The 15,667-nt window shown below is 36.9% G+C and overlaps 1 protein-coding gene and 1 long non-coding RNA gene across 12 annotated transcripts in view; both read right to left on the reverse strand.

The window, feature by feature from the left end:
- Window positions 1-4,196: 4,196 nt before the first annotated feature.
- LOC148733785 (uncharacterized) lies at window positions 4,197-6,737 on the reverse strand. The gene is made up of 4 exons (XR_016000397.1): window positions 6,503-6,737; window positions 6,325-6,421; window positions 5,219-5,273; window positions 4,197-4,335 (listed from the first exon to the last, which is right to left on the reverse strand). It is a non-coding gene; the product is annotated as an uncharacterized LOC148733785 (long non-coding RNA).
- An 8,031-nt stretch (window positions 6,738-14,768) lies between these two features.
- Window positions 14,769-15,667, reverse strand: part of LOC111334130 (uncharacterized) — a 31,924-nt gene continuing 31,025 nt past the window's right edge. For all 11 annotated transcript variants that reach the window (XM_088757265.1, XM_088757266.1, XM_088757272.1 and 8 more), the window contains one exon: window positions 14,769-15,444. In XM_088757265.1, coding sequence (XP_088613391.1) covers window positions 15,275-15,444 — 170 coding nt within the window. In that variant the 3' untranslated portion in view covers window positions 14,769-15,274. The remainder of the gene's footprint in view (window positions 15,445-15,667) is intronic.

Here is a 15,667-nt window from a genome sequence, read left to right on the forward strand (position 1 = left end):
TTATCAAAAAATATTTTTCTTTCTCACAAGGGTAATTAATAGTTTAGGGATCCTGTGGAACACCCATATTCCCTAAACCAGTTGGAATACCCCCTCGGAGTAGTTAGTAACATCTAAATTATGTTTATTTACAGGTGCAGACAACAAATATGTTACATATGATGACATAACAGCATTATTCAACCAAAATACAGTAAGATTGCAATGATTATTGTATACATGCATTTGTGTGATTCCATGCACGTTTTTGTGATTACAACTTTTTGGATTCCAGCACACATCTCTTCACTAATAATTGTTACTTAAATCTCTGGGAGTGTGTAATCCCATATATTGGATATCGTAGAAAATATATGAGAGTACACACTCCCATATAATTAACTAATAATTATTAATTAAAAGGTGCGTGCTGGAATCCAAAAAGTTGTAATGGTTTCAAGCTCTATGTCAAATAACAGGGTATCGACTATTCAAATCCATTTCCAATTTTTTTCTGTCACATTCAGAGTATAGCTTTATATACTAATTAAGCACTTTTAAATCTCAGCCTTTACCAAAAAGATAATATGTGGCCTCCACCCTACAATTGTTAAATTATAAAAAATATTTCTATTCTGGCAGTTATTTAGCAATAACTCTTTTTATTTGTCATAAATACGATATATGAATTTGAGAATTTCAGGTTGACCATTTTGGGGTTCTGGCTGAACACCCGAACCCAAGTCCACATGGTGTATAGCCCGAAAGTTGATTATTATAAAGGCTACATTATTATTCACAGATGTTATAAAAGATATTGCTCTTAGGGTCTTGGGACCAACATCATTAAATACCACCTATATACTCAATGTTGTTATGGTTTCAGAATGTTTATATTAGCTTTTACATTATCACTAATATCATAATTCCCTTGCGAACTGAATTCCCAGTTTTCTGGGAATTCCTTGGAATTCCTAGGAATTCCTAGGAATTCTCAAAAATTCCCAACTATGGAAATAAGCTCTAATTTGAAAAGCTTGGAATTACTGGGAATTTCTGGGAAAGGAAGGTTTCAGTTTTGTGAGGACTTGGAATTCCTAGGAATTCTCAAACATTCCTAACTATGCAAATAAGCTCTGGTTTCAAAAGCTTGGAATTACTGGGAACTTCTGGGAAAGGAATGTTCCAGTTTTGTGAGGACTTGGAATTCTTAGGAATTCCTAGGAATTCTCAGCTATGCAAACTACCTTTAAGTTAACAAGAGTGGAATTCTTGGGAATTTCTGGGTATTGAATTTGAGGCAAATTAAATAACCCTGAAATCCAAATAATTCCAAGAACTTCTAAATACCTTGAATGTGAAGGTTTTAAGATAAGAAGTAATTTTAGAGGCTTAAAAATTTGGTTCAATAAAAGATGTGCTAAACAGAATGTACCAAGAGATGTAAATACCTGAACAATTTGTTTATCAAGGAATTTATTATTTAAAGTAAGTTTTAGTAAATCCTAACATTAACATGCATTTTTTCATAAAGCAGCAGTCAGTTATGTTAAGTACAAATTGTCAATTTAAATCCAATGCACTCATACCACAGATTTGCTTTCTAACCTCAATAGCTTCTTGGATTCCATAATCATAAAAAGTTTTCATTGCGATGCAAAATGACTCTCAATTGTCCGCAGATGTGCCAAAATCATAAAACATAAACATAATCATAAGCAGGGGTCAATGCTTCGGAATGCGCACATTCGTTTGTTGGCAAGAATTTTAACATACTCTAATCGCTTCCTTCTCTTGTACAAATGTTTCTTCGTTATGAGACGCACTCGACTGTTGGCAACGCTTTTAAGCTCAGTGGATTAATAAGCGTCAAAGATCTAGACTTAAAGGAATCGAGATGGCCGCGTTGGACGCTGTCGATGAATGCTTGTTATGGTCCAACTTCGTTGATTTGGGTATTGGTACATTATGATCATCTAGGTAGCTCTTATACTTCATAAGGTGGTATCCATCGGGTTATAATAATGAGGGTAAAACACGTTTGTAATCACATTCAAAGAACTTGCGATTGCCTTGTGTTGTTTCTCACCTTTGCCGTGAACACAACTCAAGTCAGGGTTTCGAGTCTTTGTTTCCTCGACATCTTTCGGCCACAAATCGTGCATTTGTAGTACGTTCGATTCTTCTCGATTATTTCTACATTGAGTGAGTTCATATCATTATTTGTATCATCTTCAAACCATTGATCTATTAATTGAAACCATCGTCAAGAAGCCGAACCCTGCGCATTCTCTTTAGACTGCAATCGGGCAAGCCAGCAGATTCTCTTTACAAGCCAATAACAATTCCCAAAATATCCACGTGATCATTCCCGTGGGTTGTCGACAAAGAAACCTTCAGTTGGCGCTCATCTTTGAATGCGCTTTTCATCCGTTGATCGCTCGTGCGTAAGTTATGTCTTTTCTCGACTGTTTTGCAAATACGACATCTCTAAAGATGGGTTTTACCGTCGTTCAATGGGAAAACGAGAATAACGCGAGTGTTAAATTGATGAAAAGCAAGTTGTCGGCGCCGTGAAGCTAAAAGAAGGGACAACAGTTATCGACTGGTCGGTAAAAGGGTCGAGCGGCTATTTATAAAGCTACTATGATTCTGAAAGTTTGTGGTGAGTACAAATTGCGATATTTGGTACGTGATAAAAACTGAGAATCGAATCGGTCACTTGTATGCCACAGCTTCTTCAGCTTACGCTTTACAATTAAATAAATCTATCAGTGCGCTAAAGGTTTCAGGATTATTTGAGTCGCGTTTTAAGCATACTGCGAGCCCAGCAGAAAAAGACAATTACAGCTGCTTAGTCTGCAGTTTGGGATAACTTCATTGCAATTAATCATTACAATTACAACAAGAATTTGATTAAAAAATCAATTATTTGACTGTAATTAAGCCTTTCACCCCGAAGAGTGTTCAGTCAAAATTGAGAAATCTCTCAATTTCAACTTGCAGAATCAGCAAAAACAAACAGCAGAGCAAGAAGATGCTGCTTGACAGCTTACATTTTAATTTTAACACACAAGACTTTTATTCAAAGAAGTTACAACAACATTAAATTAAGTCAAAGCTGACTGATACTATTTATTGCAATAAAAATAACCCAAGTTATTGCATTTCATGAAAAAGAATCAACAGATTTTATTCACAAGTTTTGTCAAACCAAATTTAATAATTCACTTGGACTATTTTAAATGAATAGCTGTAATTAAGGACAATTTTTACGAAGTTTTCAAGAAAAGAAAAAGAAATTTCTTCCTAATATTACTACATGTTCATGTTAATATATAATAGCAAATTTTTAACCGCCACCCAGTTAGCTCAATGGATAGTGCGCTGGACTGTTGTGTGGTAGGTCGAGGGTTTGAGCCCCGGCCGGACCAACACTCAAGGTTTTAAAATAATTGAGAAGAATTTTCTACCTTTCTAGAACATCAACAAATGGTTAGATATTCTAGTCTTCTCGGATAGGGACGAATATATGGAGGTCCCGTCTCCTGCAGGGTTTAGGGGAAGGAGACGTTAATTTCCCACATATGAGATAACTGTACGTGATGGATGTCCTATCCCCTGGGTTGGCCCGCAGTAATTGGCACAAGCTGTTGCGGTGTCCCTGCTGGTCGGCGAAGCTAATAAACTAAATAATTAACATGTAAACCTGACTTCAACATGTAAATAAATTTCATTGATAATGCATGTATTTATTTGATATTAGTTGGCTTGAAGTTTTCCTAAAATTCCCAGTAATTCTTAAACATTCCTGAAATTACTAAAAATTCCTCGGAATTTCCAGCAAGTTTTTAGATTCACAGTATTCCAGGGAAGTCATTCAGGTGCTCTGAGTTGGAATACCTAAGAATTCCTAGAAATTCTCAAGAATTCCTAGGAATTCCCAGGAATTCCTTGGAATTCCAAGTCCTGTTGGCTATAAACAAGGAATTTTTAGGAATTTCTAGGTTTTTTAGGGAATTCCTAAGAATTCCCAGGAATTACGCACCCACACCAAGCAAGATTAGAAAACCTTGGAATTCCTAGGAAATCCTAGGAATTCCATGTTCCAATTACCATGAAAATTCACACCTTAGTTCCTAGGAATTCCTAGGAATTCTTTAGAATTCCTAGGAATAGATTCTTAGGAATTCTTAGGAATAGATTCTTAGGAATTCCTAGGAATTCCTCCCTTTAATTCGCAAGGGTTGTTTAAGCTTGAGGCAAGCAAGAACTTCTTTGTACAAAGAACTTGCCACAGCCCACTTCCTTTGAATTCCTTGTTGCCTCTCAATAGATGCTTGCAACTTCTCAAGCCTAAATAACATATTGCAAACAAGGGCATCAGAAAGAAACATCACAACTGGCACTGAGTTCAAAATACTGAAGCATGCAATTACTTTTTAAGACACTTTTCCTTGACACAAAATTTGATTCCTTAAAAGAACCTTAAAAAGATTAAATACCATACACGAGTATGCAGTTGAAGAATTTAATGAATCTATATTAAATAATAATTTGTTTATACATCAGTGTCAAATGTTTTTGCATTTTACTGTTTTGATTTTGATTCACACTTAGTTCCTACCTATAAACATTTTTTGTTACATAAAGGTTTAGTGGATGAATGAGTTTTAGAGATTTTTTGTGAGATTTACAGTGCAAACCTCTGTAAGTGTTTTTTTATTGATTCAACTTCCTGAGCAGTAGTCTCAGAATTGGACTGCAAGTTAAGCCTAGAAATAATAGTGTCAAGTTTTATCATTGTTTATACTTTATCATAAGTACTTGTAACACAACACTAATGAGCTACAACATAATTTTATTGCAGTGATCACTTCTCTGAATAGGAGATAATTATTACTGATTGTTAAGCCTCCCATGGAAACTCAAACATGCCATGCACCATTCGACTTCAGTCATTTGTTTGAGTTTAGTACTGTATAGATTATCCTTGATTATCCAATGCGTAACTTGAATGATTTCAATTTCATTTGTGGGCTCTGGTATAAATGTGCCATATTTTACTGCTAAAATGTACTATGTTTTGTATTAAATAAGGGAAGTAAGGGAGAATGACTAACTTTATATTTATTAAAGTTGATAATTGAAACAATATTGGAAAATGTAATAATAATAGTGACAAAAATAATAACAATCATTATCATCATTATCAACATGAAAATTCCTTGTAACTTACATAAGATCGTTTGCAGTGCTAAGGCTTTCAACATACTTCTCATCCCATTCCAGTTCTATAGAAAATACAATAACTTTAGTAAATTATTATAGCTGCAACAATTTCATGCTGATTTGATGCACTAACATACAGTATATCTAGTTACTACAATTCAGATCTTTGTAGTAATGACTGTACCTATTTAACACAAACAATCTAAATTTTAGTAAAAAACCCATTTCAAAACACATGCCAATTTGAGATCAAATGGTTAAACTTAATGGCCACAGCTATATCACATGATAAAACATTTAAAAGATTGATAAAAGAATGAAATGTCCATAACAGTCGTGATCAAGAAGCCCAGAGAAAGAATTTTCAGTTTTGGGCTCAGCCCACTTCAAATTTCTTTCTCCGGGGTGAGCCCATTTCCTCCGATGTTTGGTTTTGAGTCTTTGTGTTCTGACTGAAATGATACACGGGCGATACGCTTTGATTACGAAAAGACAAAGAACCATAAAAGAGGCCAAAAACTGAACGCAATCAAACCTACGCAATTTTATTGGGGAAAAATGGATCTTTAAGAGAGTGTCTCTGTAAAAGCGGTCCGATCGATTTTGCTTGAGACACATGTTTTCCCTCATTTCTTGTGTGTTGTAAGACATTCATGTGCCTATAATAAAACCACAATCCGTTTGATCGGATCTCTTTATTTTTCAAAGTTTTACGGAAATGAAATTTCACTCGAGCGAAGGCCTGTCGTGACACTTTTCAAGACTTTAATTTGAGACAACTTTGGAGGACAATTAAAAAAAAAAACTACGGAACTCAGCAAAAAACAAATACCAGAGCCATGTATATTCACTCTATCTTATCCATCGAGGCGACTTTCGTGAACATCACATTTCAATCAAACAAACAGGAACACTTGAATGACACCTTATCGGGTTCGCTTAAGTCACACACGCAAAAACCAATAAAATTTAAGGTAAATTTATTGAAAAAGTGAGGCGTTATTAACTGATCCAATTAACATGGCTAGGAAGAACACGCCATAGAAAAGGTAACTACCGAATAAAACTTTGCGGCACGACCTTTGGGACAACTTTATAACTCCACGAACTTACCTGATTTTTGGCAATCTCCGAGTTTGGCCGCCATTTTGAAGGACTTGTCAACATGAAGCGTAACAGATATAAACCGAGCAGGTAGATCTAAAACAGTCTGAAATACATACGGAAGCAATTCGAATGAACTTTTCTTTCAATTCAAGCGGTAAAATTTGCAATTGTTTGTTAAACTTACCATTGCTACATTTCCAAGCGACCATTTCTTCCAACAATTCAAACACTACAACTAGCGTTCGAATTCCCCTTGTCGATTCCACCGTAAGAAATAACCTGTGTCACCCAAGCTTCGACTCGAATGTGAAGTACGAATCACACAACACAACTGCTTAATCTTCGAGGCAATATCAGCCTGGTTTTATTACTTTCTGATCGACAAGAACGGCGATCACGAAGCGATTGCCATGTTTACCTAATAAACAAACCGCTGACCAGCCGCTAAGTGAAAACAGTACGGCTCAGTGGTGAGGGGGAGGGTGTAGGGTGGGTGCGGGCAGGTTATCAGAAGATTTTTGGGAACATTCGAATATATTCATTAAAGCATCATAATATGCATTGCGATTCTCAGTATTTGTGCAAAAGCATGCTTTGTGTTGCAGATCTAGACAACTTTTGTTTTGCTCCGGGTATTCTTCTTCTCTTTAAACACATTTCGTTCCAAAACGGATCAGCATCAGTTCATATATTTATAAACAAATCTTTACCAATGTAAATAAATGTGTTCAGATAATCGAGATAACCATTGAACCTCTTGTATCGCATCAGTGGTAAAGTTTCTTGTCTTTGCTCAACTCCGAGAGCGTGGAGCGGCAAAGACGCGACACACGAGTCACCAATCTCGCGGCTTCTCCATGCTCACAGGATACGCGTGACCTCACTATATTTAAGAAAAATAAGAAACTGCTCGCAGTCTGTATTCTGTTTAACTATTTCATAGGAGTGACGCGAGTCTCTTCAATTGAGCGAGAAAGTCACAAACCCATTCTTTGCCTAGCGAGCGTAACCACAGACCACTCATGAATTGCTCCCTTGGCGCGGAAATCAGGGAAATCGTATCGAGTATACAGAGTTAGAGCGAGTTCCTTTAGACTTTCCGAACTCTTATCTCGTTGGCAACAATAATAACTACAGGAAGAAGTCTTAAAATATGCTAGATAAATTTGTTTCATACTTTCTGAGAAGTTAAAGAAATTCGGGAGCTCTCCTACAAAGAAACTAAAATGGTAGGTAACCGACTTAGTTTTTCAGATAATTTACAATAACTGAAAATTTTGGTGTCTGTTTGTGGACCTTACGTCTTGCCCAACAATATAGTTGCAAAGATGTGTATAGTTTGCCCACACGATTAAGCTCTTTTCTTGTATCCTGTCATCGTTTCACAAACACCACGGCAACGGAAAACCTTTCCGAGCCTCCTTAAACACCGTTGTTGTCCAACCACACCTGTATTGTTTTTAACAGAGAACACTTGCTTCCCATGTATTTGCCCAGTGGTTGTTTTGATGACATTCAGGCCACACCTCAAAAACTTCGTGATCCCTCGTGGACCCCAGGTCAGAGGTTAACGGAGAAAGTTTGCTCCAAATCTCAACACGAAACATACTTATAAAGAATTGTAGAGGGTAACTGAAATGAAAAAGAAATGGTGTTCTGCATAGTTGTCTTTCAAATTTCTTTTTAGCCAGCAGGGAGTCGTGCAAAGGCATGGGGCGAAAGCAACCAAAAATTAGGAGCAGGCCGAGGGGAGGAGCTTACTAGCCGGCCTTTTCAATGTTTTTGTATACACAAGCGTGGTACACCAAACATTTGGTTTACTTACAAAACTCTTTGTCGTTGTCGTATGAAAAAAAATGGACAATAGATTTGAAAATGAAAGCGCAATAGGAATATAGAGGCAAGACTGATACAACGTAGATAAGTTTTAACACGGAGCACTATATTTCGGCTGGCCAAACCAGCCTTCCTCAGGTGCCTGAAGAAGGCCGAAGTTCTTCTGGTGCCTGAAGACGTTGTATTCGTTATTTTGGGCCGATTAGATCATGGCTGATCCAACGTACAAGAGTAGGATTATCGCTCACGGTTGCTTGCTGAACATTTCAAAAAGAATAGGGTTTGGTGGTAAAAGGTAAGATCGATTAAAGGTATGAGCTGAGACTAAAATGGTTCACTTAACAATTTTATGTCGAGCTTATAAGTGGGAAACACTAAAAATTGTACATTGCTAGTTTTATTAACGCCATACGTAAATGACATTGCTTACTGTTGCGGAAAATCATATTTTAGAGTCAGCTTTGTATATAAAGCAATGACTTTGCATGCACTCTTGGGAACAGCAGAAATGACTTAGAAAAAAACATTCTAAGAACAGTGTTCATTCCGTGCAATGGGGCATAAATAAAAGGTTCCCGTAAAATAGACACCTTATTTTATGCCACAGAAGACAAGCAAAAGGTAATATGGGTACCCCGGTTAAAAATACATCGATAACTCTATTAATTAATACCAGTTCTGATTTAAAGGAAAAAGTTATGAGAACAAAATAAAAGTAGTCCGTACCACTAAGCATGCCTTCACGGTTTAGACTGGGAGTCCCAAAATTTTTTAAGCATGTATTTTAATATCTTATGACGATAAGTCCCCACCCACCCCACCCCACAGCGTTCTGTTTTCACTCGGCGGCTGGTCAGCGGTCCGTGTATGAGGTAAACATGGCGATCCCTTACTGAACACCGTTCTTGTCGACCAGAAAATCAAAATACCAGCATGATATTGCCTCGAAGAAGAAGCAGTTGTGTTATTTGATTCGTACTTCACATTTGAGTCCAAGCCTGGGTGATAGAGGTTATTTCTTATGGTGGACTGACGAGGGGAGTTTGAACACTAGTTGTGTTTGAATGGTTGGAAGAAATGGTTGCGTGGTAATGTAGGAATGGTAAGTATTACCAATAATTTCACATTTTGCTTCTTGAATAGAAAGTAAAGTTTGCTTGAATTGCCTTCGCATGTATTTCTGACGGTTTTAGATCTACCTGCTCGATTTGTGTCTGCCACGCTTCATGTTGATAAGTCCCTCAAAAATGGCGGCCAAACTTGGAGATTGCCGAAAATTAGGTAAGTTCGTGGAGTTATAAAGTTTTCGTAAAGGTCGGGCCGCAAAGTTTTTTTTCTGTAGTGACCTTTTCTATGGCATCTACTTTCTAGCTATGTTAGTTTGATCAGTTAAGAACGCCTCACTTTTTCAAAAATTTACCTTAAATTTGATCGGTTTTCGCGAATAATGCATTGGAGCCTTTGTAGATCTCCATTTACGCTCCGCTTTCCTCCTTTCTCTGATAGCGGCCTATTGACCACAGTTTTACTCTTCAAAGGAGAGCGAGATTCGATGAGCGATGAAAGGGTTGCGTTATAGCAGCTAACAAGATCACCCAGGCTTAAATTGACAATGTTATCAGTCCACAGTGCTGAATTAGCAAGATCATTAACTGATTTGAAATTCCTGTAGGTGACAGTTTTAAGACTTGCTTCAGGATTTATGGAATTGAGATCACAAAGAATAGCTGCGTGATCAGAGAAAAATTGACCGATAGTGGGATTGTTCTTTATGATCGAGTCTGATCGACGAGTGATTGTCAGATCCAAGGTATGACCAAGGTTGTGAGTAGGTCCAGTTACATGCTGTTCTAAGCCCATGGATTCCAAAGTGCATCGCCGTCTACATCGACGTAAAGATTAAAATCGCCGACGCTCAGAATTGGTTGCATAGATAAAATAATCGATTCTAAATATGACGTGGAGTCGCTGAGAAATGAATTGGTGGAGGGCGGTCGGTAAACAATCACTAGTCTCACAACGAATGAGCCAGACATCACTAAAAGCTCAGAGAATTCGAATGATGAAGATGAGGAATTATTATCGCTTTGTTTAGTCGTAACCACTGAAATGGAACGAACATTGATCAGGCACAACGAAAGCGGCAGTCGTGATAAGGTTTTCGGAGAATAAACTGGGTTGGATGTTACATTTGTAAGACTGTTGATATTTCTTGATCGAAGAATTGATCGAGACCATGAAGTACTCACATGCTGCCTGTAATTGCTATTTAAGCAAGGTCCAGGATTACGATTAATATCTCCGCATAAGGCCAGTCTATTTAGTTGAAACGTAGCTGCGGTGACAGAATAATAGACAGTTCTTGTAGCCAGGTATGCATTCCTCCTTGGTCGATGAACAAGATGGCGGAGGTGATAATAATGCAATCCAAATATATTGAAGCGGATTAAGCAGGCTGAATCTGTTATTAGGTTTGTTTTATCGTCGATAAATGGATGCTTGGTAACATTGCTGAGCCGTACGTGGTAGTGAGAGCCGTGAAAATAGTGAAAATCTGTGTTAGGGTTGAGTAAGACCAGCAGAAGGAGAAAGGCACGTAGAAGAGGTTCATGCATTTTTCAAGTCATTTTGCAACCAATTATTTTGCAATAAGAAGATTACAAACGGTTGAAATTTAAGGGCAGCCTGAATGAAAGTTTATTTTTAAATAAATAGGCACGTCTACAGTGCTCTCCATCCAATTTGTGTATCTCTGCTTTGCTATACATGAACATTTTCGACTTATCGATGCCGCACAATGGAAAAGATTACTATTGATAGACGCCTGTAATTAAAAACCCAGTTTTAATAATTACAAAGTATTCACAAGAGTTAATATGCTTTTAAATTGATACACCCTTCGAGGAATGAATCGTATAAACGCCTTACACCCTGACGATTTCTACGTGCGATGGATACAGATAAGATGTCGAGATGTGTAATTGATTTGAATAAAGATCATTTTGTTTTAACTGATAAATGATTACCAGTTTTATTCAATTCGTTACGATTTTTTTTAAGTTGAGACACGTTAACAAGGCATAGTTTGGGCTTCTAATTTCTTTTTTAGAGAGTGAAAAAACTAACTTTACCACGAGGAAGAAAATAGAACAAAAATGGGAACTACCCGAATAATATTTTATCCCTTGTTTGAAACGGACTAATGGCATCTAACTTAGGACGATATTATCATATCAAGTAAAATGATAAAATGATGGTATGACTGTTGGTCGTACTATCGCCTGTTCTTAGTCAGCCTAAATATGTTAATTGATGCCGTGATACATAGACCTATCAATAAAATTTTTTTTTTTTTTTTTTTTTTTTTTTTTTCGCATGTGTTTCTTTCATCAACCTTGTAGCCTCTGAGGATCAATGCAGGATAGAAATTAACATTCGTTTTCACGGAAATGACTATAGCAGCTCTTAATATCTGTAATATATGCTCAGACCCTGCGTGGTTTTATAAGCGCCGTTTGAACGGACAAGGTAATAATAAGCGAACAACCTTTAAAAATGATTATCTTCATTATACATTAAACTTGCTATTAACAGTACTAATATACTATGACAACAGAGGCGTTGAGAAAAAGAGCCAAGTCCTAGGAGAGCGCTCCTCAGGAGCCTCAGAAAATGCTTGGAATATCGCAGTCACAAGCTGTAGGCCGTCACAATTTTAACTTATAAACACGATGATGAATATTATTTGTCATTTGTTTCTGTTTGTTTCGATGGTCTTTGTTAAGTTTCTACGCCAACACGGAAGGATCCTCGCAAAATGTGAAAAGGAAATTTTGCCCTCGATTTTTTTGAGCAAGTGATACTTCTAAAATATGTACTAAGGTTTCGGAAATCTTCTAGGAATTTTAAAGCCGGAAGAAATCACAGGGAGAGTTATTTTTCTTGCACGGCTGTGTGCTGTGTGTTTTGCAAATTTGATCATTCTTAGGTCTTCGTTTCGAGTTTGACACACACAAAGCTCTTCTCGTACAAAGCAGCGAAATAAATCCATTGACGACGTAAGAGGAAACCATTAAGAGAGAAACAGAGGCCTGTAAAGGAGAAATTTAATGGATGATTAGGTGGATTATTGATAAAGTCGAGCACGGAGCCCGCCAAAATGCCTTTAAAGTGCGCTAAAATGCGAGTAAAGATCCCGCTTCTGTCTTCGAATCTACACCCATTTAAGAATACAGCCATCGAATAATATTTTTGCTAATAGTCTATCATCGAAGTGGCCATTATTCGTCACCGAAAGGTAAAAAGCAAAAAAGTGGTCTGAAATCGTCACCTCGATGGACGTTATTTATGCGGTGAGTTGTTAGTTGAATTTCATAAACTATGCCTGTATGTATATAATTTTTTATTCAAAGAAACTCGCGAAGTAGTCAACACAAAATGGATACGGGGAGTGTTGGATGGAAATCTATGTGCTTTAATAAATATCTCGGATCGGTCTAGTTTTGCTAAGATAGGAATTTACAGGATGGCGCACTGTTTAGCATAAAGTACTTGGTAACATGAGTGACTCATAGAGTCTTTGAATGAGATCATGCCAATTGTAGAAGCACAGTAAAACATCATGAAGTTTAAATCTTTGGTAATGATAGTTTGTATTGCTGGGAACGGTAAGGAACAAAACAATGACATGGATGAAATTTATGGTGCTATCAAAGGCTTTATTGATAACTCCATCAGATTGATACAGAAATCAATAGTTCAACCTACTCAATTTTCAGATTCTTAAGCAGTTGTCGAGGGAAGCTTTTAAAAGACTGGTTGTATGTAAAACACCTTCCAAAAATTTTCAAGGATACCTGTGTTGGGATACATGTATTTTCTTTGAAATTTATTTGCTATGATTTTATAGGTGTGTATGAGCAAGTTTTATCGATAGTGCCAGGTGCACTTTTCAAGATGAAAAATGGAAAAAAAAGTAACAACACTGAGTAGTATCTGCCATTCCACATTTACTCCAGTACTTGGATGACTCATTCTTTTATGAAAAATCGGTTTTTTACCCTACTTCTGCCTTGAGGTAAAACAACAAAGCTTGGTCTTTATTGTGGAAACGCAATGAGAAAAACAAAATTCTCCCTAGTTTGCAAGAATAAAAAAATGCATCAATAGATTTGTCAATGATTATTTAAGTAACTCCAAACTATTTTAAAATTCAAGCTAAGTGCTCTTTCTAGAAGAATCGTAACAACAATATAAAATTGACCGCCAGTAAATTGCGAATGAAAGTGGATCATAGAATGTGTCAAAGGTAATCGGGTGACAGGTGTGGGGACAGGGGAATTTTATCGATACACAGTAAAAAACCCTCCGACTCTGCCTTCATATTCGAAATGTGAAACATTCGAAAGGTTTGTTTTAATCATATAGGACGGGATAGACTTGCTCGCGCGGGAAAACCACAAAAAAAGATTGTGTAATTTCGACGTAAAAGTGCAGAGGACCAGACGGCTTCTTACATCAGCTTTCACTCTGGTTTTCAATGGGATAGCGCAAGCGGGGCCTGACGGGTCATGTATATGATAGTGCCTACTTAGTACGTAGCTTGTAATTTAACCATGAATAAAATGGTTTCAGCTATGTTTCTAAAGATGCTGTGGTGCTGCATCGATGGGGGGTGTTATAGCATAGTTCGCTTTTTTTCAACTACATTGATAATGTGAAATTGCCACCGTTAAGAGCTTCTAAAGTTGAAGTTTCAACCGTTAGCCTTTCGTTAGAGGAAGTGCTGATTTCGAACCGAAAACCATAGAAAATATTTTATTTTTTAACAAATATTCATAATCATTTACATTCTCATTATCTCAGTTTTTTAATCATTTTAGCCAGAGATCTTTTTTAAATTTCAACCTTATGATATAGTCTCTCCTAGGGAAGGATTGTATCGTCTCTTGTCTAGCCGTAATACAATACATTGACTCGGTGCTTATTGCCTTCTCTGCACATATGTGAGGTTAGCGTCGGCCAGTGATAACGCAGCGCTTTTCTCAAGTTTTCATTACTGCCTCTAAGTGAAAAATAGATATTTTCTACTTGAAAGTCAGGGGATTTTCTTGTTATGAATATTGAGAATTCCTGCCTCCCTTTTAGTTAAGCCCCGTGCTCCAGATTGCACACCGTCGAAAGATAGAGGAATGATAAGGCCGTAGGACATCAAGGACAGAACAGATTGCCTCCTATGATTAACGCAAAGCTGTTCATCCAAAAGGAGCTCATATGCACGACTAGTGTTTACTTAATTTGTGCTTTAGCCAGTTCCTGCGTGCTTTACAACAGAACAGAGCACAGTCAATGCTTCTATATTTGTTAATTTGCGCTCGTGCGCTAGTGGTTAAAAGGTTAATCAGAGTTGATTCAAGCGCAGTGCAAATTTTAAGATATTTCTTCATGCTACTAAGCAGATTTTTTCCCTCTGAGAAATTCACAAATTTGAAGCGCAAAAATGCTACATCGTACTGAGCAAACCAAAAAAACCTTGATTATGAGTAAAAATATTCGTTTTCAAACCCCACGTAACTTAGTTAAAGGATATTTTTAATTAACCAAAACGCGATGAGTACTTAAATAAAATTTAACTTTTAATTTTGACTCAGATAGTCTTGCTCAATTGTCAAGACAACAAAAATTATTTAAAAAAAAATCTTCGATGGAATCTAAACTGATAAAAAATTATACATAGTCGCTGTATACCTCGCTAGTTACGGAAAGTGTTATATCTCTTTGTAAAAAGAATAACATAAGCATTTTTTTTTGTACTAGAGAAATAGTTCCTCGAATCTCTTTAAACAAAAGCGTCATCCCGATAGCCTAAAGTTCCTCAGTCAGTAGTTTTCAGACCTGTTCTTCCCTAGAATATACGGTGACAAACGAGTTTCCTATTCAGTGGAGGAAAGGAAGGTAATACGTCTCAAGATTCATTCTGAAGCGCGCGATAACACTCTATCAAGTGTTTTTCATAGGTAAAACTAAGCTATCCCTGGAGGATTAAAAACTAAAAGCAAGTAATCATTGAATACGTTTATCATTACAAAATGTTACGATATAGCAGTAACAACTGAAGCGTTTAGTCATTGATAACTAAGAAACGTTCCTCTGCCAGCGGTTGGGTGAGCATTAAGTTTTTCCGTCTGCTCTCTTGACCTCCAAGGAATCTATGACACACCACGCACAAACATCGCACTGGGCAGATGGAAATACTCCTCCATGCATACTTCAGATGGACGAGGCCTTTCACTGTTAAAGCAGAAATATACCGTAAAAATTATTACAATAATGATGGATAATTTCCTGGTCAGTATTTCATAGTTTCTATCTTTTTTGGCTTCCCGAATGCACCAAGTATCAATTAGAAAGTAAAACAAGGAAAAATTAAAGAGCTGTTCAAGATGACTGGGCTGAAATTGAAAGCTGCTATGCTAGCGAACATATATGTCGTATTAAAAAAAAAAGTTAAAAA

Source organism: Stylophora pistillata, chromosome 4 (genome assembly GCF_964205215.1).
Source record: "Stylophora pistillata chromosome 4, jaStyPist1.2, whole genome shotgun sequence".
In the NCBI taxonomy this organism is placed as follows: Eukaryota; Metazoa; Cnidaria; class Anthozoa; order Scleractinia; family Pocilloporidae; genus Stylophora; species Stylophora pistillata.